Below are 27,567 nucleotides of genomic sequence, written 5' to 3' on the forward strand. Positions count from 1 at the left end.
ACTTTGAGACACTGTTATTTTTCTCCACTTATAAGATTAAAGGAACTAGAAATGTTTGGCCCAGAAAAGTGATAAAATAGGAGGAACATGGTCATTGTCTTCAAAGAGCTGAAGTATTGTCATGTTGAAAAAAGATTCCCGGAGGATGGAACCAATGTGTAGAATTTGTAGGGAGACAAATTTGAGTTTAAGGAAGAACTATACTATCAGTCAGGTCTGCTCTTGGAGGGATTGTGGTGGCCCATTTTGAAGTGTTTAAATATGAGTTGGATGAAAATCTCAGATCAGATACCAGATGGAGAATCAGATTAGGTGGGTGGTAAGGACCCATCCCACACTGAGTTATGTACCAGGAAATAAGGGTGAGGGGAAGAAACCAGACTGCCAATATAGGGTGAAAAAGGAGAGCGACAGCTAATAGAGGATAAGGAGGGGGAAACTGAGGGTCTAGTACGTCTCATCCATTAGAGTCATTCATAGCTGACATTGTCTCTGCCAGGAATGTTTAAGAAAATGCTGGCTCCTGTTTCACAAGAGGTCATTCTGCAGAATGGAGGAATGTTTGGCATGTTCACAGAGACTGCATAATTCTGTTTCTATCACAGGCTTCTGGGAGGAGAGGCGAAGTGAGGCAAAATCAGAAGTGTCCGGGCTGTGGTTTCTAGGTGGGAGCAACAGCTTCTGTCAATTGATTTAGTTTTCTTTCTAGTAAATTTCCACGCACACAAAAAAATCTCTCATTGTTACACTAAACTGAACTTCAGTAACAGTGGGATTTAGGCTGAGACTATTCTCTTGTTCTGAATGTTTGGATTTATTTTCTCAGCTTTCTTTTCCATCTTCATTAAAGAAAAATGTTGTAAGAACGTTCTCATCACTGGAATTTGATTTAGGAAGAAAGCTGAAATTGACATGTCCTTTTCAACCGGGAGCCCTGGTTTCTGGAGAGGGGTATGGTGAAGCGGGTATGAATTTTTGATGTCAGGCCTGGATTTGAATCTCAGTTCTACCGTCCACCAGCTTTATCACCTTAGACAACTGACCTAACTCTCTGGGCCTCAATTTCTTCCTCGGTAAAGAGATATATTTCTCATAGGGTCATTGTGGGTGTAAATGAGGTAATATACATAAAAAGTTTTCAGTACACGGTGGAGCTCAGTAAATGGTTGCTACTTTATTCTCATGCAACCAGTGGACTTGTTATTTTGGCTATTAGGGATCAACTTGAAATGGACGTTGAATCGATGTGCCAGTAGTGCAGAATGTGTGCTTCCTTGTTAGCGTGTGATTCTGTGAAGAGCATAAAACAGTTCTTCAAAAGGCAAGACACCAGCAAAGAAAAGCAGAAAATTTTTGTTTAAAAGGAGTAATGCACACTCCTCTATATCTTTATTCCCTTCCCTCCTCCTTTCTGAGGTTTCAGGTAGAGGTATACAGATTGGGATTTGGGAGTCTTCTGCTTCAAGAAATGATAAAGTGGTTGAGGTCATTGTGGAAATGAGAAAACAGAAGGATTGAAGATAGAAACTTAAGTGGCACAGATACGGAATTTAAGGAAGGAAGGAGGAGTTGAGTGTAATGCAGAATACATTGAATCTGTAGTTGGGACATCTGGGTTCTTCTAGTCTCACTTTCTCCATTCATGTTTTGTGTGCCTCTTTCCTGCTTTATAGACCAGACTTGATCTCTAAGGCTCCCTGAATAGCTGAGTTTTTCCATTTTGAACCTACTTGAAAATAAGAACAGGTGAGTCGAGGTAGTGTGATGTCCCTGAAACAGGACTTTCAAGAAAGAACAATATCAGATATTACAGAAATAAAGGACAATGCGAACTGGGAAAAAGGGTGGCCAGGAGGCCAATCAATCTAGATCAGAGAGACAGAAATATTTGCTGTGTAAGATTTACTATGGAGTAGCATGTAATGAGAATTATTCCAGATCCTCTTGCTGACTTTGTAGATAACTTAGGGTTCTTAAAACTACTTCATACATTAGGGAAAATGTAATTAAGTGTTTTCATCAATGACCTATAAATTAAACTATTTGAGGATTTCTTCAGTTCAAGGTCAAAGGGAATTTTGAGGTAGTCCATTGCTGGGTGAGAGAGCTAAATCTCCTTGTTTCTCTGTAGAATTTTAATTGCAGTTCTCACTTGAAATATTTTGTTTGTTTTCCATAGACTGATTGTTCCATTATGGATGGAGGAGATGATGGTAACCTTGTTATCAAAAAGAGGTTTGTGACTGAGGCAGAACTAGATGAACGGCGCAAAAGGAGGCAAGAAGAATGGGAGAAAGTTCGAAAACCTGAAGATCCAGAAGGTATATGAGCTTACAGTTGGCCATTCAACATCATGGTCTTAATCCTCACCACAAGCCCGCAAAGGAGGTACCAGTGTCCTCACTTTAAAGTAGAGGAACTGTGGCTCAGAGGGGTGAAGGAGCCTGTGCTAAGCCTCCACAGTGGGAAACAAAGCCAGGTTAATCATGTCCTTGCCCTTTTCACTCTACCCCACTGTCTTCCAGGAGATTCTACTAGCCTGTTCTGTCTAGACAGGTGGGTCTAGGATCCGAACAACTGAGACATTGACATTGACATTGACAGTTGGCTCTAAGTTCCAAAGGGAAGCTATGGACTTTGTACTATTTTTGTGTCATCTTTGCCCTCAGCTCATACAGGGACTTGACTTGATCTTTATATTCTTTTGTGATTCCAAAATAATATGAAAGAGTTCTAAAGTATGTAATCCCCCTCCCCCTTCTTTCTCCCTTCCTGTTTCTTTCAGAATGTCCAGAGGAGGTGTATGACCCGCGGTCTCTATATGAAAGGCTACAGGAACAGAAAGACAGGAAGCAGCAGGAGTACGAGGAGCAGTTCAAATTCAGTAAGCTTCAGGAAACACGGAGTCCAGGGGTCTCCGCAGGGGCTTTTTAATGCATGTCTACCTCATGCAACACTTTTCCTAACTAGCCATGGAATCGTTGTGATTATCTAGTCTCTAAATGCTTGTTTGCTGGGAAAGAGACAAACTTCTGCCTTCTAGACCACATTGAGCATTTTGTTTAGAGCTCAAGATACCCATTTCCATTCTATGCTAATATCTAGTAATGGGAGAAATGCCTTGATTTTCTGCCATGCTATCTATTCCAAAGCCATGGTGTTTACAAAATCCTTCCTCTAATCCTCTGAAGTATCTGCTGTTTATTAAAAACGAGGTAAAGGAAAACTCTTATCTGACTGTATTTTCCCTTAAGCCTGGTAAGTGTTCCTTTTTAAATTATTTCCTCAGAAAACATGGTAAGAGGCTTAGATGAAGATGAGACCAACTTCCTTGATGAGGTTTCTCGGCAGCAGGAATTAATAGAAAAGCAACGAAGAGAAGAAGAACTGAAAGAACTGAAGGAATACAGAATATCCTTTGTACTTTGAGAGAAGGTGTCAGTTTTCCCATCAACATCTACGATTTTGGTTTCTTAATAAATAGAATGAAGGTCTTTATTTTTATTGATTTCAGGAAGGGAGAGGGAGAGAGGAACATCAATGATGAGAGAGAATCATTGATTGGCTGCCTCCTGTACGCCCCCTACTGGGGATCGAGCCCACACCTGGGCATGTGCCCTGACCAAGAATTGAACCTTGATCTCCTGGTTCATAGGTCAATGCTCAACCACTGAGCCACGACGGCCCTACCAATGGTGATATTTTGATGACTGAGTAACTAACTGGTACTGATTTATGGAGTTATGTTGCATTTAAGAACCTGGTGCAATCAAAAGTCCAAATCATTTAGAATTAACTAAAGGCCTAAATCTTAATAATATACCCTTTTGAGATTAGGCTCTGAAACAGATGGGCTATGCAGTAAACCTCATCTAGGGGAAAAACTGGCCTCTGAGTTTTAAAATAAAATGTTTAGCAACTTTCTTGTGTCCTTAGTAACCTCCCCTGGTCTGTCCCCATAGAGGAGTAGAGGCAGCAACAAAGATGACTCTTTCAGCTCAGTATTGCCTTTTTAACATCCACTTGAACGTCCTAATAGACATCCCAAATGTAACTTGATTAAATCAAAATTTTTAAATCCATGCTTCACAACCCTAACCCTAACCCTGGGTCAATCTCTTCTTTTTCTGGTCTTCCCAATCTCAGTAATGGTACTCCTATACCTCCAGGTGCCTGGGTCAAAAATTGCCTCCAAAATGTGCTCCAAATCTGTGTAGTTCTTGCTCTCCATACTGCCATTGCAGTAGCCATCGACTCTTCTCTGGACTGCTATGGCCATCTACTTAGCCTCAGCTGCTTCTCTCATCCCCAACAGTCCTTTCTCAGGAACTTTTGAAAACATACATGGGATCATGTCGCTTTACTGTTTGAGCTCTAGTGGCCTCCTGTTGCATTTAAAATTAAGTCTACGTTCTTTACCAGGCCCTATGGGCTCGGCATTATTTAGGCCAACTAACCTCCCCATTGCATCTGAGCTCACTCTCCTAGTGTTCGCTGTACTGCAGCCCACTGGCCTTCCTTAAGTTCCTCTCACTAAACTTTGTGCTTTCATCCCAAGGCCTTTGTAGTTGCTGTTTCCTTGGCCACGAATGCTCTGCCCTCAGATTTTACAAGGCTCATTTCATGGCCCTCGGATCTCAGATCACATCTCCCTGACTTTCCCTAAGCAGCCCACCTAAAATTGCACCCCCTCCCATCACTGTCTATAATGTCATTTTTAATAGTACTTGTCACTTCCTGAAAGTCTTGGATTGTTTGCCTCTCACCTGCTGGAATGTAAAGAAAGCTTTATAAGAACAAGGCCTTGGCCACCACTGATTTCCCAGTGCCTGGCATGTAGTGGTTGCTCAGTATGTATTTGGGTAAAGTACTGAATAACTCATAGGAGAGGTTAATAAGACCACCCTAGTTTTCCTATGAGAAGTTTTTTTAAGGGAAGAGGGTTGATTTCTTTAAAAAAATGTTTTAATTGATTACAAAAAGGGAGGGAGAGAGAGAAACATCAATGATGAGAGAGAATCATTGATTGGCTGCCTCCTGCACACCCCACACGGGGGATCGGATCAAGCCTGCAACCTGGGCATGTGCCCTGACTGAGAATCAAACTGTGACCTCCTGGTTCATAGGTCAGTGCTCAACCATTTGAGCCATGCTGGCTGGGCCTCCTATGAGAAATCTTATTTGAATATTTCAAAGCTTATATGTTGAGTAACTTCACTAGTGCGATGGAACAGGCTTCACTTCCGAGAGTGATAGGACACTGTGCTGTGTGTGTGTTGATATTTTTTTGCAGGCAGTGTACAGTGGGTTCTATTAAAGAGTTATATGGGAGAAAGTGTGCAAAGGTTCCTAGGGATTTGGTTTAAATCAAGGTGACAGTGATTGAAATAAGGTGGTAGCATGGTGTCACAAAATCTCTTAATTGGTAGCAAAAGACCTGGCTTCCCATCCTAGTTCTCCGAGTGGCTTTCTGGTTTATTAAGATAGGAGTTGATGGAAAGTTACCCCTCGATCCCAGCTGTAGGATTGAGACTGATTATTCAGAAGCTCCCCTCTGCTGACCCCAGAACAACAGTATGCATTAAGGTTTGCAGAGATGGGCAGAAACGTGTATGGCATTTCAGGCACCAGGCTTTTTCCTCTAAGGAAGTACATTAATTCCACGTCTCACGTGACTTGTCCTGTTTCATGTGCTTTATTTGGTAGGCTAGCAAGTAAGACTGAGTGCCTCCCAAAGCAGTGTTCTGGAAAGCAGTGTTGGTGATGGGATGAGAGGCCCTTCAGTTTCCAGTTCAAAGGGAAGAATGAACAGGGCAGCAGTGAGGCCAAAGAAACTTTCCCGTCCTGGTAACATTACAGCCACATTGACGAGGCCCCAGGGGTATTGGCTTTCGTCAGAAACTTGGAAAGTTCTGACTAACAGGGGTCCTCAAACTACGGCCCGCGGGCCACATGCGGCCCGCCGAGGACATTGATCCGGCCCACCGGGTGCCGCTGCCTGTCCTGCTTAGCAGCCGACGCGTCCCGGGCTCGCAGTGCGCATAGGAATTTGTTCATAGTTGTTTTTTTAAACTATAGTCCGGCCCTCCAACGGTCTGAGGGACAGTGAACTGGCCCCCTGTTTAAAAAGTTTGAGGACCCCTGATAGAAAAACCGAAGAAAAGCAAGCCTTCCAACTCACTGATGTATATGCACTAATCCCAAGGGTGACTGTAGCCAGAGACATGTTGAGGGAGGAATTGAAGGACTCCACATTTGTTTATGGAAGCTCTTGGCTCTTGGCTTTAACTGACCTTTATAATATGATACATTTTATAATGTGATACTTGTGAATACGAATAAGCTGTTGTTTGTGTCATATAAACAGCAGACCTCTAGTTTCCTTTAGCCATATTATGTGTTAAGAATTGTAATTTTTTTAAAAAGCCTTTTAATGAGTTCCTTGAGAGTTTTGAGGTGTGTTTGTGTATTTAAAGCATTTTACAGGAGAGGGACTTACGGGAAAAAATTGCTTATGCTTTGGATATGGATCAAAAATAATATTACCACCTTCCTCCCATCTTCCCCGCCTCCCCCAAAAGAAAAGGATGAACACTTTTCTTCACTTTAAAAGAATAAAAACTTAAGGTGTTTTGTTTTTGTCTGCGTCCTGGTATTATAAATACATGAGTACTTTTATTGTGTTAATTCCAATTTGTTTTATTTTTCAACATTTAATACTAAGAATTTTCTTTGAGTTTCTATTTCTTAATGTTGGAGTTGCAGGGAAAAATCACAGCATGCTCATGGGTTTTGCCATTCTATACTAGAAAGATAAAATCTGTTTCTTTTTTATTCTTTTTTATATATTAATCTTTATTGTGAAAGAATTACATATTTCCCTTCCCCCCCTTTGCCCTCCCCCACCTCCCTCCCCCCAAGCCTTCACCACCCTATTGTCTGTGTCTATGGGTTATGCTCTTCCTTTTTTTTTTTAATATATTTTATTGATTTTTTTTTACAGAGAGGAAGGGAGAGAGAGTTCGAAACATCAGATGAGAGAAAAATATCGATCAGCTGCCTCCTGCACACCCCCTACTGGGGATGTGCCCACAACCAAGGTACATGCCCTTGACCGGAATCGAACCCGGGACCCTTCAGTTCGCAGGCCGATGCTCTATCCACTGAGCCAACCCGGTTAGGGCGCTCTTTCTTTTTTAAATACATTTTTATTGTTATCAGAAAGGAAGGGAGAGGGAGAGGGAGAGAGAGAGAGAAACATCAATGATGAGAGAGAATCATTGATCCGCTGCCTCCTACACGCCCCCCCCAGTGGGGATCGAGCCTGCAACCTGGGCACGTGCCCTTGATTGGAATCAAACCTGGGAACCTTGAGTCCACAAGCCGATACTCTTATCCACTGAGCCAAACCATCTAGGGCTCATTTTTATTTTTATTTTTTTTTTACAAATTTAAACTGTTTATTAATGCACTTAAGAATTACAGTAACAGTCCTGGCCAGGTGGCTTGGTATGTTGGAGTGTCCTCGCATGCCTTGAAAGGTTTCAGGTTCAATTCCTAGTCAGGGCACATACCTGGGTTGTGGGTTCAATCCCTGGTCTGGGTGCATTTGGGAGGCACCCGATTGATGTTTGTGTGTGTGTGTCTCTCTCTCCATTTTTTATTCTTAAAAAGGATGAACATTCAGTATTAACATCCTGTCTGTTCCCATAATGACCTTAAAAACATGAAACTGATGAAACTCACAGTAGTATTGAGCTATATGCATAATCCCCATTGAATAGTGCAAATATTTAAGGTAACTGGTGTTCATAGGAACAGAGATAATGCCTGGAAAGTGATCAGAATTAAACTTTTCTTATTTCTGGTACCCAGTGTTCTCCATTGTTTAAAGACAAACAGCTTAGACCAGTGGTCGCCAAACTCATTAGTCAACAGAGCCGAATATCAACAGTACAGCGATTGATATTTCTTTTGAGAGCCAAAATTTTTAAACTTCTTCTAATGCCACTTCTTCAAAATAGACTCGCCCAGGCCGTGGTATTTTGTGGAAGAGCCACACTCAAGGGGCCAAAGAGCCCCATGTGGCTTGTGAGCCACGGTTTGCCGACCACTGGCTTAGACCATACACCCCCATCCCCACCTCTTGGGGTTGATAGTAGTAGACGCTTCTCAGATTCCTTGGGCACTAGATGTCACTATTGTTCCAAGAGGGCTCGACTGCGTCTTAACTAAGGAGTGGCACCCTGTTGGAATACTCATCTGTTGCATAATAGGTTGTGAGAGAATGAAAGGGAAGGTAGAGAGGAGGCAGGTAGAGAGAACAAAAGAAAGTGACAGACCTTGAATGCCAGAGATTGACATCAAACATGAAAAAAGTGATGCTACCAGGAACAGGTTATGCTTCAAAATCAACTTGGTTCTTGTGTTGTATATGCACAGGGGTTTCTCGTTAAAATCACTTTGAGGGAGTATGTAAAACTGGTTCCTGGGCCGCTGGAGGTCCGCATTCAGGAGGCTTGTGACAGGAGAGGGGGTGGTGACTGATCGACGCGAAGACTCTGTTTTTTAATGAACTTAAGTGGTTTTGATGTTGCCTTGCACCAGCAGAGTAGGAGGTAGTCTTCGTCGTGTCTAAGATTGATGCCATTAATAGTCATAGGACATTCTGCAAAACTGGAAAAGCAAACATTTTCAGGGAAGCCATATTTTTTTCTGTTGCATTTCTATTCCTTAAGATTTTTGTTTTCCCCAGCGAGCATGATGTCGACTATGTCTTCAGTAGTAGCAGGTTTTCTGGCTGTACTCAGATTTTCATAGAGAATCAGAGGGGAAAAGTTCCCTTGCCTATATTATTTTATGCTTGATTTGCCATCTTCCTCTGTGTTCACCTTCATTTTTCTTGAAATGAGCTGGGTTTGACTGGCAGAATAAAGGGGCGGGCTTTTTGAAATCAGTAGGCTGGACATTACGTGGCAGAGCCAGGGTGCTAGTGGGTTAGATTTGCATTCTTTTTCAATTTCTCATTGTTCTGGCACAGCTCTTCCTTTTGCTTAGTTTGACCCTTAACCTGTAACTCACAGTAATCTCACCAAGGCTGGGATTTCTCCAGAAAACAGGAAGGAAGTGGAGAAGAAAGTGGCCATGAAACCCATAGAAACCAAGAACAAGTTCTCCCAGGCAAAGCTGTTGGCGGGAGCTGTGAAGCATAAGAGGTCAGCCGACACTTGCACAACTTAAATCTCCCTCTGACCGTGTCCTCTGAAATGCCTCTTGGAATGATAGCCAGAGCTAAGCGTGAGTCTCCGTGCAGTTCCCTCAGGAGCCTCCCCTGGCTCTCCCCTTCCCAGTTTGGTATGGTCTGTAGCCTCTCCCTGGTCTCTGACTGTTCATTCAGCGTAATAATGGCCACTCTGCCGTGGGCACCTGCTGTGTGCCTGGCATTGTGCTAAGTGCTTTCTGCACATGAACTCATTCTGCCTCCTCAACCAGTGTATGAAGTACAAATGACTTACCAGGTGAGGAGACCGAGAATTTGAGAGGTTGAGAACTTTTATCCAAGGTCACAAAATAATAGGAGGGGTGGAGTTTTAATAGTCGGGCATTTGTGTTTGTAGGCAGACAAGGTAGCAAGGTCTATGAAAGGATTTGTTCAGGGCGTAAGAAGAGCAGGGAAGAGGAAACACCTCAGGCTGCCTGGCGGGTGTGTGTGCTCCTGTTGGAGAAGTTAGGAAGGCTTTAGAAAGGGGATGTTGGTTAGTGAGGATGACTAGGACTTGGAGAGGCGGACAGGTGAAGGGCGGGCAGCTGCTAGCAGCAAAGGCATTGTGGCTGTCCGAACATGGCCCTGTGACAGGGCCGCAGACCTGGCTGGGCTCTGCTTGATTGCTGTGGGGGTGGCCGCAGTGCCTGGAGATTTAGGTAAGTTCTTTGTTATGTTTGCTCCTCCCTTTCCAAATCCTGAATGGCACCAGAGCGATTAAATCTGGTCATTTCAGTTTGACCACCATACCACGGGCAAAATGACAGAAAGTTTTTAAGTGCAGTCCATTAGGAAAATCAATATGGTGTATTGTCAGCCAGCCACGTGTATTGAAGGGAGTGTATTGATGCAGTCTTGTGGTTTGGCACACCATTCATCTGCCGCAGATGTTCTAGAACATTGTTTACGTGTAAAAGTGTCGTTATGAGATAGCAGCGGAGGGGAGGAGGATCAGCAGCGTGAAGAGGGCTAGTTGCCTGAGCTATGAATTATTCCTTTCACGTTTTCACAGAAGCTCTCATGCTTGGCCCAGTGTCTTTCAGGATTTGGGCCTGAGTCAGTTTTCCTGGACTGCGCCAAGAAAGGGCTTTCTAAGTGGGCAGTTACCTTAGCAGTGTCTTGCAGCCAGCAGAATGGGTCTTATAACTGTCTCCCTTATGGTCCTTAGCGTACTCGGTGACACGCATATAACCCCTTTTTGGTTTTGAAACTACATCATTTATTGTTATTTTGTGTAGCAAGGTGATAAATGAGTCTCCTGGGGCTGGAGTTCCTAATGCTTCCAGCCTGGGTTTATTAGAATCACTTGGGCGTTTGTTAATGTGGCTTTTAGGCCTCACACAAATTCTGGTGCAGTAAGTTTGGAGTGAGTCAGTCTGGGAGTCTATTTAAGTCTAGTTAACATCCATCACCACACATAGTTACAGTGTTTATTTTCTTGTGATGAGAACTAAGATCTACTCTCTTAGCAACTTTCAGACATACAATACAGTATTATTAACTAGTCACCAGACTGTACATTACATCCCCAAGACTTGTTTACTTTATAACCGGAAGTTTGTACCGTTTGAAGGTGGTCAAATCTACCAGTATTTTATGGTTAGATCTTTTTGTATTTTATTCACCAAATTCTTCCTACCCTAAGGTCATAAGATAGTTTTTCTTCTCAAGTTTAGAGTTTCGTCTTTCACATGGTAGTCTTGAATCCATCTGTCATTGATTTTTGTGAAGGGTATGAGGTAGGGATCCCATTTCAATTTTTTTCTTCAAACGAAAAGCGAATTTTTAGCAGCTGTTACTAAATATGTGTATTCCCTCCCCCCAGGAGTCTTTAATATCACCTCTGTCTTATAACAAGTTTCCATACATATATCGGTTTGTTTGAGGGGTCTTTTTTCCTTGTCTTTGGTTGGATCTGTTGGACCTGTACCATTTTGGGTAATTATTGTTGCTTTATAATAAATCTTGATATCTGGTCGGGCCAGTCATATCTATTCTTGGCCACTTTGTTCTTCCATATAAATTTTAGATTTAAATTTTTTTAAATCTCTATTGAAATTTTTATTGGAATGTTATTTAAATTGAATGATAAATTTATAGAGAGAACAGATCTTTATGGATTTGAGTCTTCCTGTCCGTGGCATATATCTACATTTATTGATTTCCTTTAATGTCATTCTGTAAAGTCTTATAATTATTTTTCAAAAAAGTTATACACAGCCCAGCCGGTGTGGCTCAGTGGTTGAGTGTCGACCTATGAACCAGGAGGTCATGGTTTGATTCCCGCCCCAGGTTGCGGACTCAATCCCCAGTGCAGGGCATGCAGGAGGCATCCAGTCAATGATTCTCTCTCATCATTGATGCTTCTCTCTCTCTCTCTCTCTCTCTCTCTCTCTCTCTCTCTCTCTCTCTCTCTCTCTCCTCCCTCTCCCTCTCCCTCTCCCTCCCCGCCCCCCGTCGTCCCTTCCTCTCTGAAATCAATAAAAATGTATATTAAAAAAAAAGTTGTGTACATTTTTTCTTAAATTTATTCCTAAGTATTTTATGTATATTTTTGCTGCTGGTGTGTAAAAAATGCAGTCAGTGGAATATTTACATCCAGCCACCAGCTCTTATTAACTTTAATAACTTATCAGTGGATTCTTTTGAAATTTTTATGTAGAAAGTTACCATCTGTAAGTAATGACAGTTTTATTCTCTTCCTTGTATTTTTTAATTCCTTTTTCTTATCTTACCTCACTGGCTAGGACCACCAGTAAAATGTTAGAAACAACTCTGCACAATCTAGTTTTAAACATACTGTTTATAACTTTCACTTCTAAGATTAGTATTGATCGTTTTTGTTTGTTTCAGATATCCTTTGGCAAGCAAGTTAAGGAAGTTCTGTTCCTAGTTTGATAAGAGGTTCTTTTGTAGCCATTAACTGTTAAATATTGTCTTATTCTTTTTCTGCTTTTGAGTTGATCAAATAATTTTTTCTTTACTCTGTTACAGCGAAAAAGTAAATTTATAGATTTTTCTAATGTTGCATTCCTGTGAGAAACCCAGCTTGGCAGTGATATAGTGTTATTTTTCTTAACTCCACTGGCCTGTTTAGCTCATATTTTGTATCAGTTGTTGAATCTATGTTCTTGAGGGAGACTGGCCTGTATCCCCCCCCCACCCCCCAGTTTTATCTGATTTTGACATGAAAATGAAAACTAGCTTCATAGAATGATTTAGGGAGTGTTCCTTCTTCTCTTCAGGAGTGTGTATAAGTTGGTAGTGTTCTAGTTTGTGAAAGCTTAGTAGAACTAGATAAAATCATTTTTATCCCCCCTTTAAAATTTTTATGATTATAGGACTAAGTTTATATCTTTCTGAGTCAGTTTTATTTGGTTCTATTTTCTGGGAATTCACCCATTTTGTCTTGTTTCAAATACATTAACTACAGTTGTTAGTATTTTTTTTTTTCTGATTGTTACTCTATCTGGAATTGTCTCATTTTGTTTTTAGGTGTGTGTTATATGTAGCAGATTTAAAATTTAGTCTGTTGATATCTTTTTATTGGTAGGTTTGGATTTATTAGGATTTTTGATAGTTTTTTAAAAATTGTTTATTTGAGAAAGAAAAAAGGGGAGAGAGAGAAACATCGATTTGTTCTTCTACTTATTTATGCATTCATTGGTTGATTCATTGGCATATCAGGATGATGCTCTAACCAACTGAGCTACCCAGCCAGGGTGATACAGTTTTTACTATCTTAATGTTATTTGTCTTTAAAATTTTTTTTCTTGTATTCTTCTTGCTTTAAAAAAAAAAAAAAAGATTAAAAATTACTTCATTCAGTTTTTCTTTCTTCTTACTAGTTTGGATTTAGGTATTCTATTTCTGTTCCTTTGATGGCTAACCTTGCAATTGACCAGCATACTTAGGAAAACCTAAAGTAAATAGCCATCTTACTTCCCTGCAAAATTATACACCAACCTTAGGACTTTGAGCTACAATCACCGTCTTCCTTTTTTACATGCTTAGGACTTTAGTATGATCATGTTTGACACCACAAATTAGATGGGGTTTTTGTGTGTTTTTTATAGAGACAACATTGTGTTTAGATTTATATTTGTATTTGCCAGGTTTTTGGTGTTTTTTTCCCCCACCATTTCTTCCTTCTGGAATTAAGTCCTTCCTTGCTGAATTATTTTCTTCCTCATTGAAGTACACTGTTTAGATGATCTTTTAATGAAGGCCTTTTGGGTGACTTTCAGAATCTCTAGCATGTCCCTAAAGATGTTTCCTTTGGTCTTTAATAACTTAAACTAAATTTTTGTCACTTATGAACATGTCCAGATAGTCTTGAAATCCATCTATGGTTCTATCCAAGATGAATGATAAGGACAATAAAGGATCTGAAGTGTAGGAAATGGTTGTATATATAACACTTTATCCCTTGAATTGGTCAGGGTTTTAAGTTGTCTTTATAACCAATAATATAACCAGAGGGAGACTCTGAAATGAAGACTTTTTTCCCCCCAGATTATTCCAGTTCCTTGAGGCTGCCTCAGAGCCATATAAATGGTTATTGGAGCTCCTGGTCCCAAAGCTTTGATCCCCAAGATTGGACTTCGCTCACATCACCATGTTTTCTGTTACAGCTCAGAGAGTGGCAACAGTGTAAAAAGGCTGAAATCGGACCCTGACCCAGATGACAAGAATCAAGGTGGGTGGCAGCTTCCACTTTGTTCTTTATTCCTAATACACATAGTAAAGGGCTGGAATGCATTGCACTTATGAATGACTGCATTTATCTCGAAGCAGGCCTACCTAAACTTAATTTACCAAATTTTTTTACCAGACAGGATTTATACCCAAGAGTATGTCAGCTGCCCTGCAAAGCACTGTGTTAGAAACCCGTGGAACTGATAAGTGGCCATTGTGCTCCCTAGGAGTGCGTACAAAGCCCTGGTCCTATCACCTCTTCTCACAAAGGGTTTGTCTCTTTTCCCCAAATGTTAAGTTTCTTGATTTCACCTGGCTTGCTACCAGTGAGAGGTAGAATGCCTGGCTCCTGCTAGTGGTTGGATTGGATTGAGCCTAGTTTTAATACAGTTTCCAGGACTACGCTTTCTTTGATGGTTATGGTTATGTGATCAAATCTGACACTGCATTAAGTGGCACAGTTGTAAGTGAAGGTAAGTGTATCCTGGGTGCTGGATCAAGAATGGGAAACTCAGGAGTGTTTTCAGTTCTACCCCTGACTCCCTGTGGGATTGAGAGTCTGAGCTAAACTCAGTGGGTCATCCATAAAACGGGGCCTAATTCATTTTCTCTCTCAAAAAAATAATGGATATTTTAAAATAGGTATCTACTGAGCACCAGTAATGGCCAACTGTTGCTAAAACCTTTTGCTGTACAGTCTTTTTAAAAAATATATATTTTTATTGATTTCAGAGAGGCAGGGAGAGAAGGGGAAAGAGAAACATCAATGATGAGAGAAAATCATGAATCGGGTGCCTCTTGCATGCCCCCCATTGGAGATGGAGCCTGCAACCCAGGCATGTGCTCTGACTGGGAATCTAACTGGGACCTGGTTCCTGAGTCGATGCTCAGTAACAGCCACACTGGCCAGCCTCTTCATTCCTTTTTAAGACTGCCTAGTATTCCATCGTATGGTTTTACATAGTATATTTATCCCATTTTTTATTGATGAACATTTAGCTTCCATTTTTTCACTTTTATGATGTTGTATTAATCCTATACATGCATCGTTTTTCATATTCACAAGTGTCAGGTTAAATACATGGAGTTATTAGGTCAGAAAGAATATACTGTGGTTGCTTAAATAGCATCAGTGTGTACTGTGTATACTTCATGGGAATCTTAAACATATTTCAGCCAGGTAATTCGTAGCTCGGCATCTGGTGCTTAGTCTCTGGTAGGAAGTATTTGCGTGAATCAGTGGAAAGAAAAACTTGTGTGGGGTCTTTACAGTGAGGCAGACATGTGTTCAGAGCCATCTTTTTTGGCATTCTAAATGCTTGCTTCCTCCCCATTCCATTCTTACAGCAGAAGCCGGACAAGAAAGACCTTCTTTTGCTAGGAGCTAAGGCCACACAGGAAGAATGTCTGCTGTGTCTTGCTTCAGGGTCTTGTCCTCAGCAGTAGGAGGATTTACCCCGCTGGTCCCCCAGAAGATAGCTCTTTGCCCCTTGGGGAGAGTCAGGCTTCCCCCACTGGAGCTTCTGGGCTTCAGCTCTGTGCAGAACGCACTCGTTGACCCCATCTACTCTCAAGTCACGCAGCTGTCTGATTCCCAAGCACATTCTCTGTTAGTAATTTTCAGTGTTAATTTGCTGTGACAATGTGGTCCTGCAAATGCAGAAGTTGGCAGGAAACTTCACCAAATGGGTGCGATCAGAGGGCACCGTTTTGTTCTCTTTGGACAGTTAACTGCTTTTGGAATGAAATTTGTCAGAGTCGTAGTGTCTTTTCTTTCTTGAAACCTAGATAATTGGGAGATTTGGTCTTTTGGCTTAAACTCTGCTGACGCCACAGAGTTCTAGATCTTTGGTTGCCTTTCTGTGGCTGCCTTCCACTCTTCCCTTCGGCCAGCTCTGGTCCTCACAGGTACTCTGGACTTGGTCCTTCTTTTCTATCTAAGAAAGTCACCCTGAAATACTTATAAAATGTCACATCTCACTGACAATTATTTTTCTAGGTAACTGACTTATATTCTATATATTTTTTAACAGAATACTGAAAGTATCATTGTATATGTAACTTAACACAGTCAATGTTCAAATAGTGAATGGCATACAGTAAAATGTCATGTCCACCCCGCAAAATTTTTACCACCCCCCACAAAAGATTTTTGCCATTTGCAGTGAAAATCCTCTGTGTCTTGAACACATTTTCCTGCGTTCTCATACATTGTGGACACTGGCCCGCTCTGTGCCAGGCCCTGTGCTGTATGCCCAGGGGATGGCATGGTGAAGAAAGAACCCTTGTCCTCTGGAGACTCATGGTTAGAGGAGAATATAGACAAGCAGTCTCTGTTGTCTCTAGGACTGTCCAGTCGTCCCCAGCCCTCCTGGCTATAATACTGGGATGCCCTGTGGTCACAGAGACGTGGTACTGTTCCTCCCTAATTTAAGTGGCCCAGGGTGCTCTTTGGATTTTTGCATTTACCTTTAAAACAATTTGTCTGAATAGGTAGTACATGCACATAATAGAAAATTCTAAAGGGACAAAGGAGTGTGGAGTAGAAAGTTCTCTCTCCTGTTTCCCAACCACTGAGATTTGTTTTTTTTTCCCCAGAGCAGCCCCTGTTGCCCGTTTTTAATGTCTTTTTTTCAGACATTGTCATGCATAAACCTGGGCATGTTCCACCACACACACACACAAATTATAACTTAAATGCACCCTTGTCTTTTTCATTTAGCACAGTGTCTTGTAGACCATTTGATACCAGTAAACAGATGTTTTACTTTTCTTGGTGACTGAATAGTAGTCCATTACTTAAATGATCCCCTATTGATGGACATTTCGATTGTCTGCAGTCTTGCTGCTGTCGGCAGTGCTGCAGGGAATGTTCTCATATGAACATCATGTAAGTTTGAAGGACATTGCAGAACTGCCCTATCCTCCCTCCCCCAGCAATATGTAAAGGTGACTGTTCCCCATACTTTCCCTTCTTATATATTTTTTATTCTCCTGTGTTTAAAATTCATCTGTTCCTTTTTCTGGGACTGTTCATTTCTTTTGTCCACTTCTCTATTTGGCTATTGATTGGTTGGTTGGTTTCAGAAGAACTCTTTATATCTTGAAAGTTTTTGTGATAGTTGTTACAGATATTTGCCTCTACTTTCTTGTGGCCTTATGGCCACTTCTGCAGTCACTGTCAGCTCTCATTCCACTTTTCTACATCTCCCTGTTTTAACACTGCCTATCTTAGCAGCTTATTAGACCTTCCAGTAAGATAAGGAGATATATTCCAGTCCTGAACTCTGTGTTGGGGCATTTGAGATCTCTCTTAGCTTTTCAGCGTATCTCTTGCTTACCCCTGGTTTTATACACTAGGAACCATGTATCCTTTCCATATTGACATGAGCTGTTAGGTCGGGCTTTGTTAAGACAAACCCTAGACGATAGTATGCTTGTCAGTTGAGACGGTGAAGTTTGAACTCCAGCTCTTCCTCTGCAGTGAAGAGCTCAGGAATCCTTTTAGTACATGATTTTTTTGATTCAGATTTAGTTTAACATTTTCTCCTCTACGTGGCCTGTAACCTAGCAGGTCATTTGACCTCCCTCACCAGTAAAATGAGGGATAAAACTTGCATGGCAGGTTGTTGTAATGGCTGAGGCTGGGAACATTTAGAAGGAAGAAGGAGGAGTGGACCTCTTAACTTTTCCTTTAATCTTTAAGGCCTGCGTTCTCTAGATTGAGGCTTTCTGTCACTAAGGTGGCAGTGTAACTGGGGGTGTCCTGGGGCAAAAGAGCCTCGGCCTACTTGGTGGCATTGCCCGCTCTCTGGTCTTAAAATGCTCTCTGGCTGTGGCTTCCGCTCTCTTAGATGTAGAGGAGGAGGTGAGCTAGAGGGTGAGGGTGACAGTAGTGTCGCTGGCACAGGGTGGTTTTGAGGCTTCCATGGTAAAGCCCTCGGCACAGTGCCTGGCACAGGAAAAGCAGACCATCAACTGTGGAAGGGGGTGATGAAGCTAAAGTCCTCCCTCCTCCTTTGCAGAAGCCTCGTCTTGCGTGGCTCTTGGAAGCACATCCCTGAGTGGTCCCTCCATCCACTGCCCCTCGGCTGCGGTCTGTATCGGCATCCTCCCAGGCCTGGGCGCCTACTCTGGGAGCAGCGACTCCGAGTCCAGCTCGGACAGCGAAGGCACCATCAACGCCACCGGCAAGATCGTCTCCTCCATCTTCCGAACCAACAGCTTCCTCGAGGCCCCCTAGCTTCTGTGTCCTTATCCAGGGAGCTTCCCCCAAGAGTAGACAGATGGCTCATCTGCCTGCAGGCATTGCCTCCCTCAGAAAACGTCTTTGCCTGCTTCCTGTGCACACCGTGACATTTTTAACCTCGTCTAAAAATGTGCCGGCACCCACCTGTGTTTGGTTTCTCTTTCCACTCCGGTGCAGATGCCCAGTTTGGCCCCTGCCTCTCTCCTCACTGATGTGTGGGGTGGGGGTCAGGGCCCGGCAGAAACCCCACTGAAAACGCCCTGGGAAGACAGGGCAGCTGGCTGGTACAGGGTTTGGGTTATGTTGCTTTCTTGTGGGGTTTTTTGTTTGTTTGTTTTGTTTTCGTGTTTTTTCCTTTCTGAACAGCACAGGGAAGCAAGGGCCATTCTTGGACAGGTATTCTTTTAAACATTCTCTCCTAGATGAACACATTGTTTGGTGGCACTGCATTGTGGAGATGCAGAGGGAGAGAACTGGTCCAGGTAATGAACGGGCGCACTCCCCTGGAACTAACCAGTTCTTGATGTTGTGTGACTAAGATTAAAAACTACATCTGCAGGGGGTGTCACTTCACACTCATCATTCACTGTGAAGTGTTTCCTTACTCTGAGAAAGCAGACTTTCTCCTCCCTTTAGCTAATCCCATTTAAAACTAAGCCTTAGCCTGGCTGGAGTGGCTTAGTGGTGAGCGTCGACCTATGAACTAGGAGGTCACAGTTCACTTCCTGATCAGGGCACATGCCTGGGTTGTGGGCTTAATCCCCAGTGTGGGGCATACAAGAGGCAGCCGATAAAGGTTCTTTCTCATCATTGATGTTTTTATCTCCTTCTCCCTCTCCCTTCTTCTTTGAAATCAATAAAAATATATTTGAAAAGGAAAAAAAAAAAAGACTAAACCTTAGAGGAGCAGACATAGGCCTTATTTCATCAGAGCCAGAAATCACAAGTGCTGATAGGTCTGTGGACAAGATGACTTAGTTTGGGCAGCTCCTGGGTTCCTGTGGACCCCACCTGCAAATTCTGACTATGCTCTGTATTCTGTCGAGGTTCCTCTTTGGCTGATAACTTTATAGTGTGGCTTCCAACTCTGGGAGCTATGTCTAGCTTGAGGTGCTGCCCTAATCCTCCTCCTCGTCTCTGCTGCCCCTCCTGCTCCTTTCCCTTCCTACACAGAGCAGCTCCGAGGCGGGGAGCCGCCAAGACCTAGAGGTATTGCTCCACCTCTGTGTGTCAGAGAAGGAGGCAGGGGCTATCCCTTCAGGAGGGAGGAAAGGACGGAGGGAGACTGGTATGGAGGCCTCAAGGACAGAGGTAGTCATGGGTCTAAAAACAAACAAAAAACCTACTGGTTTGGCTCAGTGGATAGAGTGTCGGCCCATGGACTGAAGGGTCCTGGATTCGATTCTGGTTAAGGGCATATAACTGGGTCGCAGGCCCGATCCCCAACCCTGGTCGGGGTGCGTTGGGGAGGCAACCGGTTGATGTGTCTCTTTCACATCGATGTTTCTCTCCCCCTCCCTTCCACTCTAAAAAATCAATGGAAAAATATCCTCAGGTGAGGATTAACAAAACCAAACCTGTAGGCCCCCTGCTTCAGGAGAATGGGCCTGTCCGGTTCTTTTCCCTCTGGCTTCCTACGTCAATTGTTTCTCCCTCCTCCGGTGTGAGACAGAAAGAGAGAGACACACAGGATGTGTGACACTGTGAGGCTGGCAGGCAGAGAAGCTGCTCAGTGTTAACGTGGGCAGAGAGGCCCCTGGATCTCATCCAACCCACTCCTTTCCCCCTTCCCATGCAGTGGCATTCCAGTGCCCACTGCCAGATGGTGACTTCTCTTCACCCAGAACTGATGCCTGGGGTTCTTCCTCCTCTTCGGAACCACTCTGTGCTAATTGTCCCTGACTGGCAGGACAGGCACGTCGGTTCTATTCTAACAAACAAGGCATGTAGGTAAAACTGTAGGCACCTTCTGCTTCTCTGCTTCATTGTTCCTGTGACGCGTGCTGTCATGATTACAGAACGTCCCCGGAGCAACCTCGGCTCGTTCCAGGAAGCAGATCGAGAAATCAAAGGCGCCCTCTTTGTGTGGTGTGACTTAAGTAAGAGGCCATTGCGCTACCTCATGGCCTCTGCTACGTTGGAGGAAGTTAACAAAGCATTGCAGGAATTTAAAACATACTTAGCCGAAACCGGTTTGGCTCAGTGGATAGAGCGTTGGCCTGAGGACTGAAGGGTCCCAGGTTTGATTCCGGTCAAGGGCATGTACCTTGGTTGCGGGCACATCCCCAGTGGGAGGTGTGCAGGAGGCAGCTGATCGATGTTTCTATCTCATCGATGTTTCTAGCTCTCTATTCCTCTCCCTTCCTCTCTGTAAAATATCAATAAAACATATTAAAAAAAACAAACATACTTAATGTGAAGGCTAACAACAAGCTCTTGCTTGTGCTGCACTGAATGAATCTGTGCTCCCAACTCCCCATCTGCCCTAGCAGCTAGATTGTGGCAAAGGCTGGGGCTTTTCAGACTGAGAGTTCTGCTCATGTGTGTGTCTCAGGCGAGACTGAGAATTACTGGTGATCATTACATCGTATTCTGTTGTACCAGGTAGTGTGGAGCGTTGGGACTGAAACACGGGCTCTGTGGGAATCTGTATAGCAAAGCAGGACCTGGTCTGTCCAATAGAGGAAGCAGCCTTGTAAAGCATCCAGTGTAGACCGTGTGGTTCAAACCCAAAGAATAGGAAAACGGGGCTGGGAGGAAGCATTGCTCCTGTCTTAATAGATAACGGGTTTTATAACTAGGTCATGAGGGATAAAAACAAAGTTCGGGGTGGGTTTCTTTAAACTTGCTTATGTTGTCCTGAATGGTAATAATAATAATTATTATTTTTTAATGTTTTTATTGAGCCTGACCAGCGCGGCTCACTGGTTGAGCATCGACCTATGAATCAGCAGATCATGGTTCCATTCCTGGTTGGGGCACATCCCCGGATTGCAGACTCAATCTTCACCGTGGAGGTGCAGGAGGCAGCGGGGAGAAGGGGAGCATGAAATTCAAAGCAACCACTGCATCTGATGTGACTGGACCTAATGAGGTGGCTGTGACCTGTTTATGTCTTTTTCGGGAGGAGGGACAGCTGGCTTTTCGCATTCGGGCTGGGGAGGGTGCGCAAGCTTTTGTCAGGAGCATCCTGGACTGCAAGTCAGGTCCTGACTAGAGGTGTCTCCCGCTCATCCCTGGCATTTCTTTCACTCTCCACCTCAGGTACTTCCCTTCTGGCTGCCTTCTTTCCACCCAAGAGAGACGCTTCCTTTGCCTAAAACGTTTGCCCTGCTTCTTCCTGGGAACTTGGCCTGGTTCCACCTTCTGTAGAGGTGCCATAGTGGCTGTGAGTTTGGACCAGACATTCATTGGCTGGGTCACTTGAGCAAGGCCCTTAACCTCTGGGCCTCAGTGTCCTCCTCAATGAATAAGAACAGCGACACCAACTTCCTAGCGAGGGTGAGATAACCTAGGTAGCTACTCGGTGTGGTAGCTGGCACAGTGCTCAGTGGATAGTAGCCATCCCGTTAGCACTGTTAGGCCAGCCTCCCCGTTTGCAGGCGGGGTGTCGGAGCTTCCGGTAGTGGTGCTTTGTGGCAGGTCTGTGCATCCTGCTGGCATTCCTCAGTTGTAGCGAGAACACTTAACAGGACGAAGGGTCAGATCTGGTTGTCAGAGCTGCCACAAGCAGCTGGTTCTGTGCGCTTCCCTCTCAGCTAAATGTTAATTGCTCAGGCACACGCGGTTCCTTGGCTCGGGTGTCCTAGCCGTGGGTATATGGCTCAGCTGTCATCTTAAGCCCCTCCAGAAAAACAACAAGGAGACCTTTGTGTGATTCTCCAATGTCCTTGGGGGGACCAGGGCTCCAGGCAGTCCTCAGCCCTCTCAGGAGACGCGAGGGTATCCCTAAAGGATATTTTAGCCAACTCTTGGTGGCTACAGAATCAGCAGACACATTGAAAACTTAGGATGAAAAAGAAAAAAATTTAGGATGAAAATATTCCTCACTTGCTTCTACCAGGTAGACACTGACTCCTGAGGTCACCAGTTACCCGTAGGTGGGACCCTGCCTGGCGCACCACCCAGGTGTAGCAGCCACTAGTAAGAATTACCTGGGAGAGGAGGTCCAGGTGAGTGGCTTCCCGGTCCAGTAGAGAGGAAGGACAAACTACCAGCTGGAGCAGAAGACCCCTGGAGGGTCGAGGGAGGACATCAATGCAGTGGGCGAGTGTGAGCTCTGGAGTCTGCCAGACCCGGATCTAAGGTCTGGCTCTGCCTCTTGAGAGATGCGACTAGCTGCCTGCTTGCGTGCGCGTCTCTGAAATGGTCCTGGACGGACTGTTGGGAGGGTTCATCAGGATTATGCCTGTGAAGCACTTAAACACGAAGCGGGGAAAGGCGCTTAATATAAACGCCAGTTATTGGTTATACACAAGCCTCTGCATGGTGCTCCCAGGGGAGGTGGATAAAAGAGATGTGGGGGGGAGGGGCGGGGACTGAGGATGGCGGGGGTTTGAGAGAAGGGTCTCCTGGTTGGTTTCATGGTCTGAGCCCAGAGAGGGGATGCAGGAGAAACCAATGGCTGCTGTCAGCAGGGACAGAGCAGCCCTGTTGGCATCCTGAGAGCCTTTCCCACAGGGCGGACCCCGATGTCAGACACCTGGAAGGGCAGCAGATAGGTGGCAGTGACTGCTGTCCTGTGTGTGTGTAAGGGGAGTGAGGGCACAAAGTTCGGACCAAGAGGAAGAAGGGGTGGTGACCATGTGGTGTTGGCTGGGCCAACATGGGGCAACTTCCAGTATAAGTGGTGCTTAATGTAAATGTCAGTTGTTGGTTACACACAGGCCTCTTGAGCTTTTTTTCGGGAGCACCCCGTAACACTGGTGTGGGCTCTGCAGGGGCCAGGAAACCCAGTCGCTGGTGGGGCCTGTGCATGCTGTTCACCCACAAGTGTTTATTGAGCATGTACATTGTGCCAGGTGCTGTCCCAGTTTAACAGAAGTCTTACTGTTCATGTGGAATGCAGGTCTCCAAACAGCAGGGAGCACCACCCTCACAGGCTTGCTGGGGGAAGGGCTTTTCAGGTTCATTTCCCAGCGCAGTGAACCCATTGGGTCCCGGCTGAGGAAGGAGCTGACACAGGGATGTCAGAGCCTCCTTATTACCCCGAGTGTAATGAATAGATTATGGTCACAGCATCCAAAACAGAGCAGGAATTAGGTGCGGGCTGCAACGCAGAGTGTGAACCAGGGACACGTTCCTCTCAGAGTCGGCAGCTAGTCATGATTGTAAAAATTTTATTCTCTTTAATAACAGTAATAATTCCACAAAAATTATACAAAGTACATTCAATACTCAGGAGTGGCGGGGACAGGAGGAGAGGAGGCCCGTTTGGCCTGGAAGCATCACCAGTCGACTCCAACCAAGGAAGCCCAGCTGGGCTGGGGAACACGGGGGCGGAGGTCCGATTGTAAAAAATAAATGTGGATCGGTAAAAAAAAAAAAAAAGGCCCCCCATAAGGAGGCAGGGCGAGCGTGCATGTTCCTGGGGCGGGCAGGAGGCCAGCGCATGCTGCTGCTGGGGGCTGGCTCAGGCGGGCTCCGAGTTGGTGGGGGGCAGGTTTTTATGCTTGAAATACTGCACAACTTGTTGGGGCAGCTCCGCCAGCACGGCTTTGGCCAAGGTTTCTTTTGCTGCCTGCAGGGTGGAGGGTGGGGTTTAGAGAGGAGAGAATAAGGGTTACTGAGCGGAAAGTTGTGAGGGGCACTCTTCTCAGAGAGCTGCTCCCGAAGGTGTCCCTGGACAGATCGGCTGGGGCCAGGGAGTGGCTTCCCAGGTCCAGTAGAGAGGAAGGACGAACTACTGGACACAGGGCTGTCTAAACTGGTGTCCCTCATCCCTGTCCCTGCCTGAAGTCCCACCATTAGCAGTACCTTGAGTTATGGGTAACTTTTATTTTTAATATATTTTTGTTGATTTCAGAGAGGAAGAGAGAGAAACATCTATGATGAGAGAGAATCATTGATCAGCTGCCTCCTACAAGAGGTAGGAGAGAATACAAGACCCCCACTGGGGATTGAGCCCACAACCTGGTCATGTGCCCTGATGGGGAATTGAACCGTGACTTATTGGAGCCTCAGTCTGAAGCCAGTGTTCACAGTATCATAGGTCGATGCTCAACCACTGAGCCACACCGGCCGGACTAAGTGTAACTCTTGAGCACTTGGGGTGCCTGGGAGTAACATTTTAGAAAGAATTTGTCTGTGGGGGGCTTTTCGGGTCAAGAGCCCGTGGGAGGCAAGCTGCGGCACAGCCTACTCATGTGGCAAACACGTCCCGAGCACCTTGGCTGGTATAAGTGGGCCGTGACTGGTTCACTGCTGAACACCCAGGCCAGGCACCGGGGGTGCTCAGTCATTGGGCGAGCATGAATGATGGCCGGGCCTGGCATTTGTCCTCAGACAGCTAATGCTCCAGAGAAGGAACTGAACCGTCTCAGCAAACCCAGAGGGTACTGGGCAGAGATGTGAGATCACCAGGTACAAAACAGCGGTCAGTTCTTTTGTTGTTAATGCTCACCCGAGGATATTCTTCTGTTAATATTTAGAGTGGAAGGGAGGGGGAGAGACAGAGAAACATCGATGTGAGAGAGACACATTGACTGGTTGCCTCCTGCACGAGGGGGGCGGGGTACATGCCCTTGACTGGAATTGAACCTGTGACCCTTCAGTTTGAGGGCCGATGCTCTATCCACTGAGCCAAACTGGCCAGGGCAAGAGTGGTCAGTTCTTGCTGGGATTTGCTGAGCCAGAGGTCCTTATAGCTGAGAGAACTGAGGCTCAAAGAGGTCAAGGACTTGTCCAAGGTCAAGTAAAAGTCCCCAGGCTGGCACTACAGGAGTGGCATCTGAGAGGCTCCTCATGGGCCCAGCCACCAGGGAGTAACCAGGAGGCCAGCCACAGCCTCCCATGAGCCGACCTGGGGTCACCTGCACTTGGCACAGTCCCTCCAGGAGCCAGTCCTCCCGGCAGAGGCCCTTAGAGAGAGGAGCCGTCCTGAGAGGGGCCTGGTTCCCATCTGGGACGTGGAGGCTGGGCCAGGTGTATGAGGAAAGCCTCTCACCTCTAGGCCTTTGCTCTCGCCCCTCTGTCTCCTGAAATCTGCCTCGCGCGGGTAACTGACTTCTGGTCAGAGTTAGAGGGCAGGTCCTCCAGGAAACCCTGCCTGGAGCCTCAGTCTGAAGCCAGTGTTCACAGTATCACATGGTCTTATCCAGGGCAGGGCCTGGCATGGCACCTGGCACTTAGTAGGCCCGCAGGAAGTGCACAGTCAATGGAGCTGAGGATGGAGGAGCCTGGGACTGGGCAGACAATCCCAAGACCTTCATCCTTTTTATGGCTCTTGGGGCCCAGTGACGCCCCCTCCCCAGCCTGGCCCCCACTCACGTTGCGGAACTCGCGGAAGGGCACGAACTGCACGATGTCTCGGGCTGCCTCCTCCCCAGTGTGGGAGCGCAGCCTGCGGCTGTCCCCGTCCAGGAACTCCATGGCAGCGAAGTCGGCGTTGCCCACGCCCACGATGATGATGGACATGGGCAGCTTGGAAGCCTGTACCACAGCGTGCCGCGTCTCCTCCATGTCACTGATGACGCCGTCCGTGATGATGAGGAGGATGAAGTATTGCTGTGGGGAGGAAGTCAGCGAGCACTCAACAGAGCCCTGAGGCCCCTTCCCCATCCCCCTCTTCAGAGCCCTCTGACCCATGGGAGGAAGGTGACTCCCCAGCTGTAGCGAGTCCCAGCCCCCTCCAGCACCGGGGCCCTGCAGCCCTCTTGTCTGTTTAAAGCCCGACCCAGTCTCAGCCTGAGACTTCGTTTTCAGCTCAGCCCTTAGCACCCTCTGGCCCTTTCTGGGGGAACTCCATTTTCCGCATCCATAAATAGGAGAGCCCTCGTAGCTGCCTAATCTCTGCTTAGAGCTTTTGCCTCTTAATGCTGACCTGCTTCTCAGGAGAGGAAATTGGGGCCCAGACCAGTCAAGGTCATGGAGGGCAGGCCCAAGTCAGCCCCCAGGCCAGCATTTGGCCACCTTCACACCTGTTTGCTCCTGTTTGCTTCCTCAGGGTATACAAGTTCAGCCCCTAGAATGCCTTGCTCTCCTGCCTGTCCCCCAAGCACAAACTGAGGAAGGAAGGAGGGGGAGAGTCACATGGAGGCATGAACCCCACGATCCTAATCCCAGTCCTGGCAGCAGTAGGCTGGCTCCTGCACTGTGCCTTTAAGAGATCAAACCCTTGACTGGGGATACCTGTTGCTATGGAGATGGTGGCCTGAACCCCTGCAGTGGAGGGCTGCTGGTGCCAGCCCCCCATCCTAGCAACCCTTCCCTAAGTCGGGTGCTTCCATCCCACCAGAAATATTCCAGGGCACCTAGCTGGCAAGAAGACATGAACTGAGAGGCCTGGCAATGAGGGAGGAAAAGAAGGGGTGGGACAGGCCTCCCATCCTTCACCTCCCGTGGCCCTGTTGGCTCCCCATTCAATCAGCCCCTCATCTGCACTGGGAGCCTTGGAGCGCACAGGCCTGAGCCTCCCTCAGCCCTGTCCAGGGAGGTGGGCACAGACAGGGCCTGGGCTGCTGCAGGGCAGTGGGCACCAACTATCTGGGTGAGGAAGTCCCTATGAACACAGGGACTGCGCAGGCCCTCCCTGGCACCTTCACACTGCAAGTCCCCTTTTAGAGACAAGACGCACTGAGGTTAAGTGACTTCCGGCCTCCCAGCCAGTCTGTTCTGAGCCAAGCCTAGCTGACTCCAAAGTTGGGGTTCTTCCCACAGCGCCCTCCTTTGCCTGCAGTTGTCTCTCCAGGAGTGGGGCCTGCACCCTCTCACCCAGCACCCTAGGGTCAGGAGGCCAGAATGTCCAACATAGCAGCCCAGGGCAGGGTCCAGAGCCGTGGCACTGGACTTCCACCTCGCTCCTGGGTGCCAACCAGCTAGTCACAATGCCCACACTCACGTTTGTCCTCAGCTTGGGATCACCAGCCTTGGCGATGGAAGTCCTGGGCTCCTTGCCCATCGTGGGCAGAACCCAGGTTGTCCAGGAGCCTCTAGGGTTCATTACAACCCCAGGGGTCCAAGCCCCCTCCCCCGAAGACAGCTCAGAAGGGACCTGGGAGGGGGCTGTGGACAGGGAGAATGAAGGGCAGAATTGGGCAGTAGGAGGGGGAGGGGCTCTGCTGTCCCCACAGACAGCCCTGGTCTATGCTACCCCAACATTTCCCACCTCCATGGGAGCCTTCCCTGGTTTACTTCCGCC

General features: G+C 46.0%; 2 protein-coding genes across 6 annotated transcripts in view; one reads left to right on the forward strand and one right to left on the reverse strand.

Moving 5' to 3' along the window:
- PSME3IP1 (proteasome activator subunit 3 interacting protein 1) overlaps positions 1–18,788 on the forward strand; it is a 29,130-nt gene extending 10,342 nt beyond the window's left edge. For 4 of the 5 annotated variants that reach the window (XM_080644859.1, XM_080644861.1, XM_080644858.1 and 1 more), the window contains exons 2-7: positions 2,180–2,321; positions 2,786–2,884; positions 3,290–3,411; positions 9,082–9,215; positions 13,897–13,961; positions 17,986–18,788. In XM_080644859.1, the coding sequence (XP_080500985.1) occupies positions 2,195–2,321; positions 2,786–2,884; positions 3,290–3,411; positions 9,082–9,215; positions 13,897–13,961; positions 17,986–18,203 (765 nt within the window). In that variant the 5' untranslated portion in view covers positions 2,180–2,194 and the 3' untranslated portion in view covers positions 18,204–18,788. Of the gene's footprint in view, positions 1–2,179; positions 2,322–2,785; positions 2,885–3,289; positions 3,412–9,081; positions 9,216–13,896; positions 13,966–17,985 lie in introns of all 5 variants that reach the window. The other variant, XM_080644862.1, reaches the window with a different exon arrangement.
- Positions 18,789–23,529: 4,741 nt separating this feature from the next.
- Positions 23,530–27,567, reverse strand: part of CPNE2 (copine 2) — a 40,339-nt gene continuing 36,301 nt past the window's right edge. The window contains exons 15-16 of the mRNA XM_080644857.1: positions 25,698–25,934; positions 23,530–23,949 (exon numbers count right to left, since the gene is read on the reverse strand). Coding sequence (XP_080500983.1) covers positions 23,842–23,949; positions 25,698–25,934 — 345 coding nt within the window. The 3' untranslated portion in view covers positions 23,530–23,841. The remainder of the gene's footprint in view (positions 23,950–25,697; positions 25,935–27,567) is intronic.

The sequence above is a fragment of the Plecotus auritus genome (assembly GCF_963455305.1).
Source record: "Plecotus auritus genome assembly, chromosome: 10".
NCBI lineage: Eukaryota > Metazoa > Chordata > Mammalia > Chiroptera > Vespertilionidae > Plecotus > Plecotus auritus.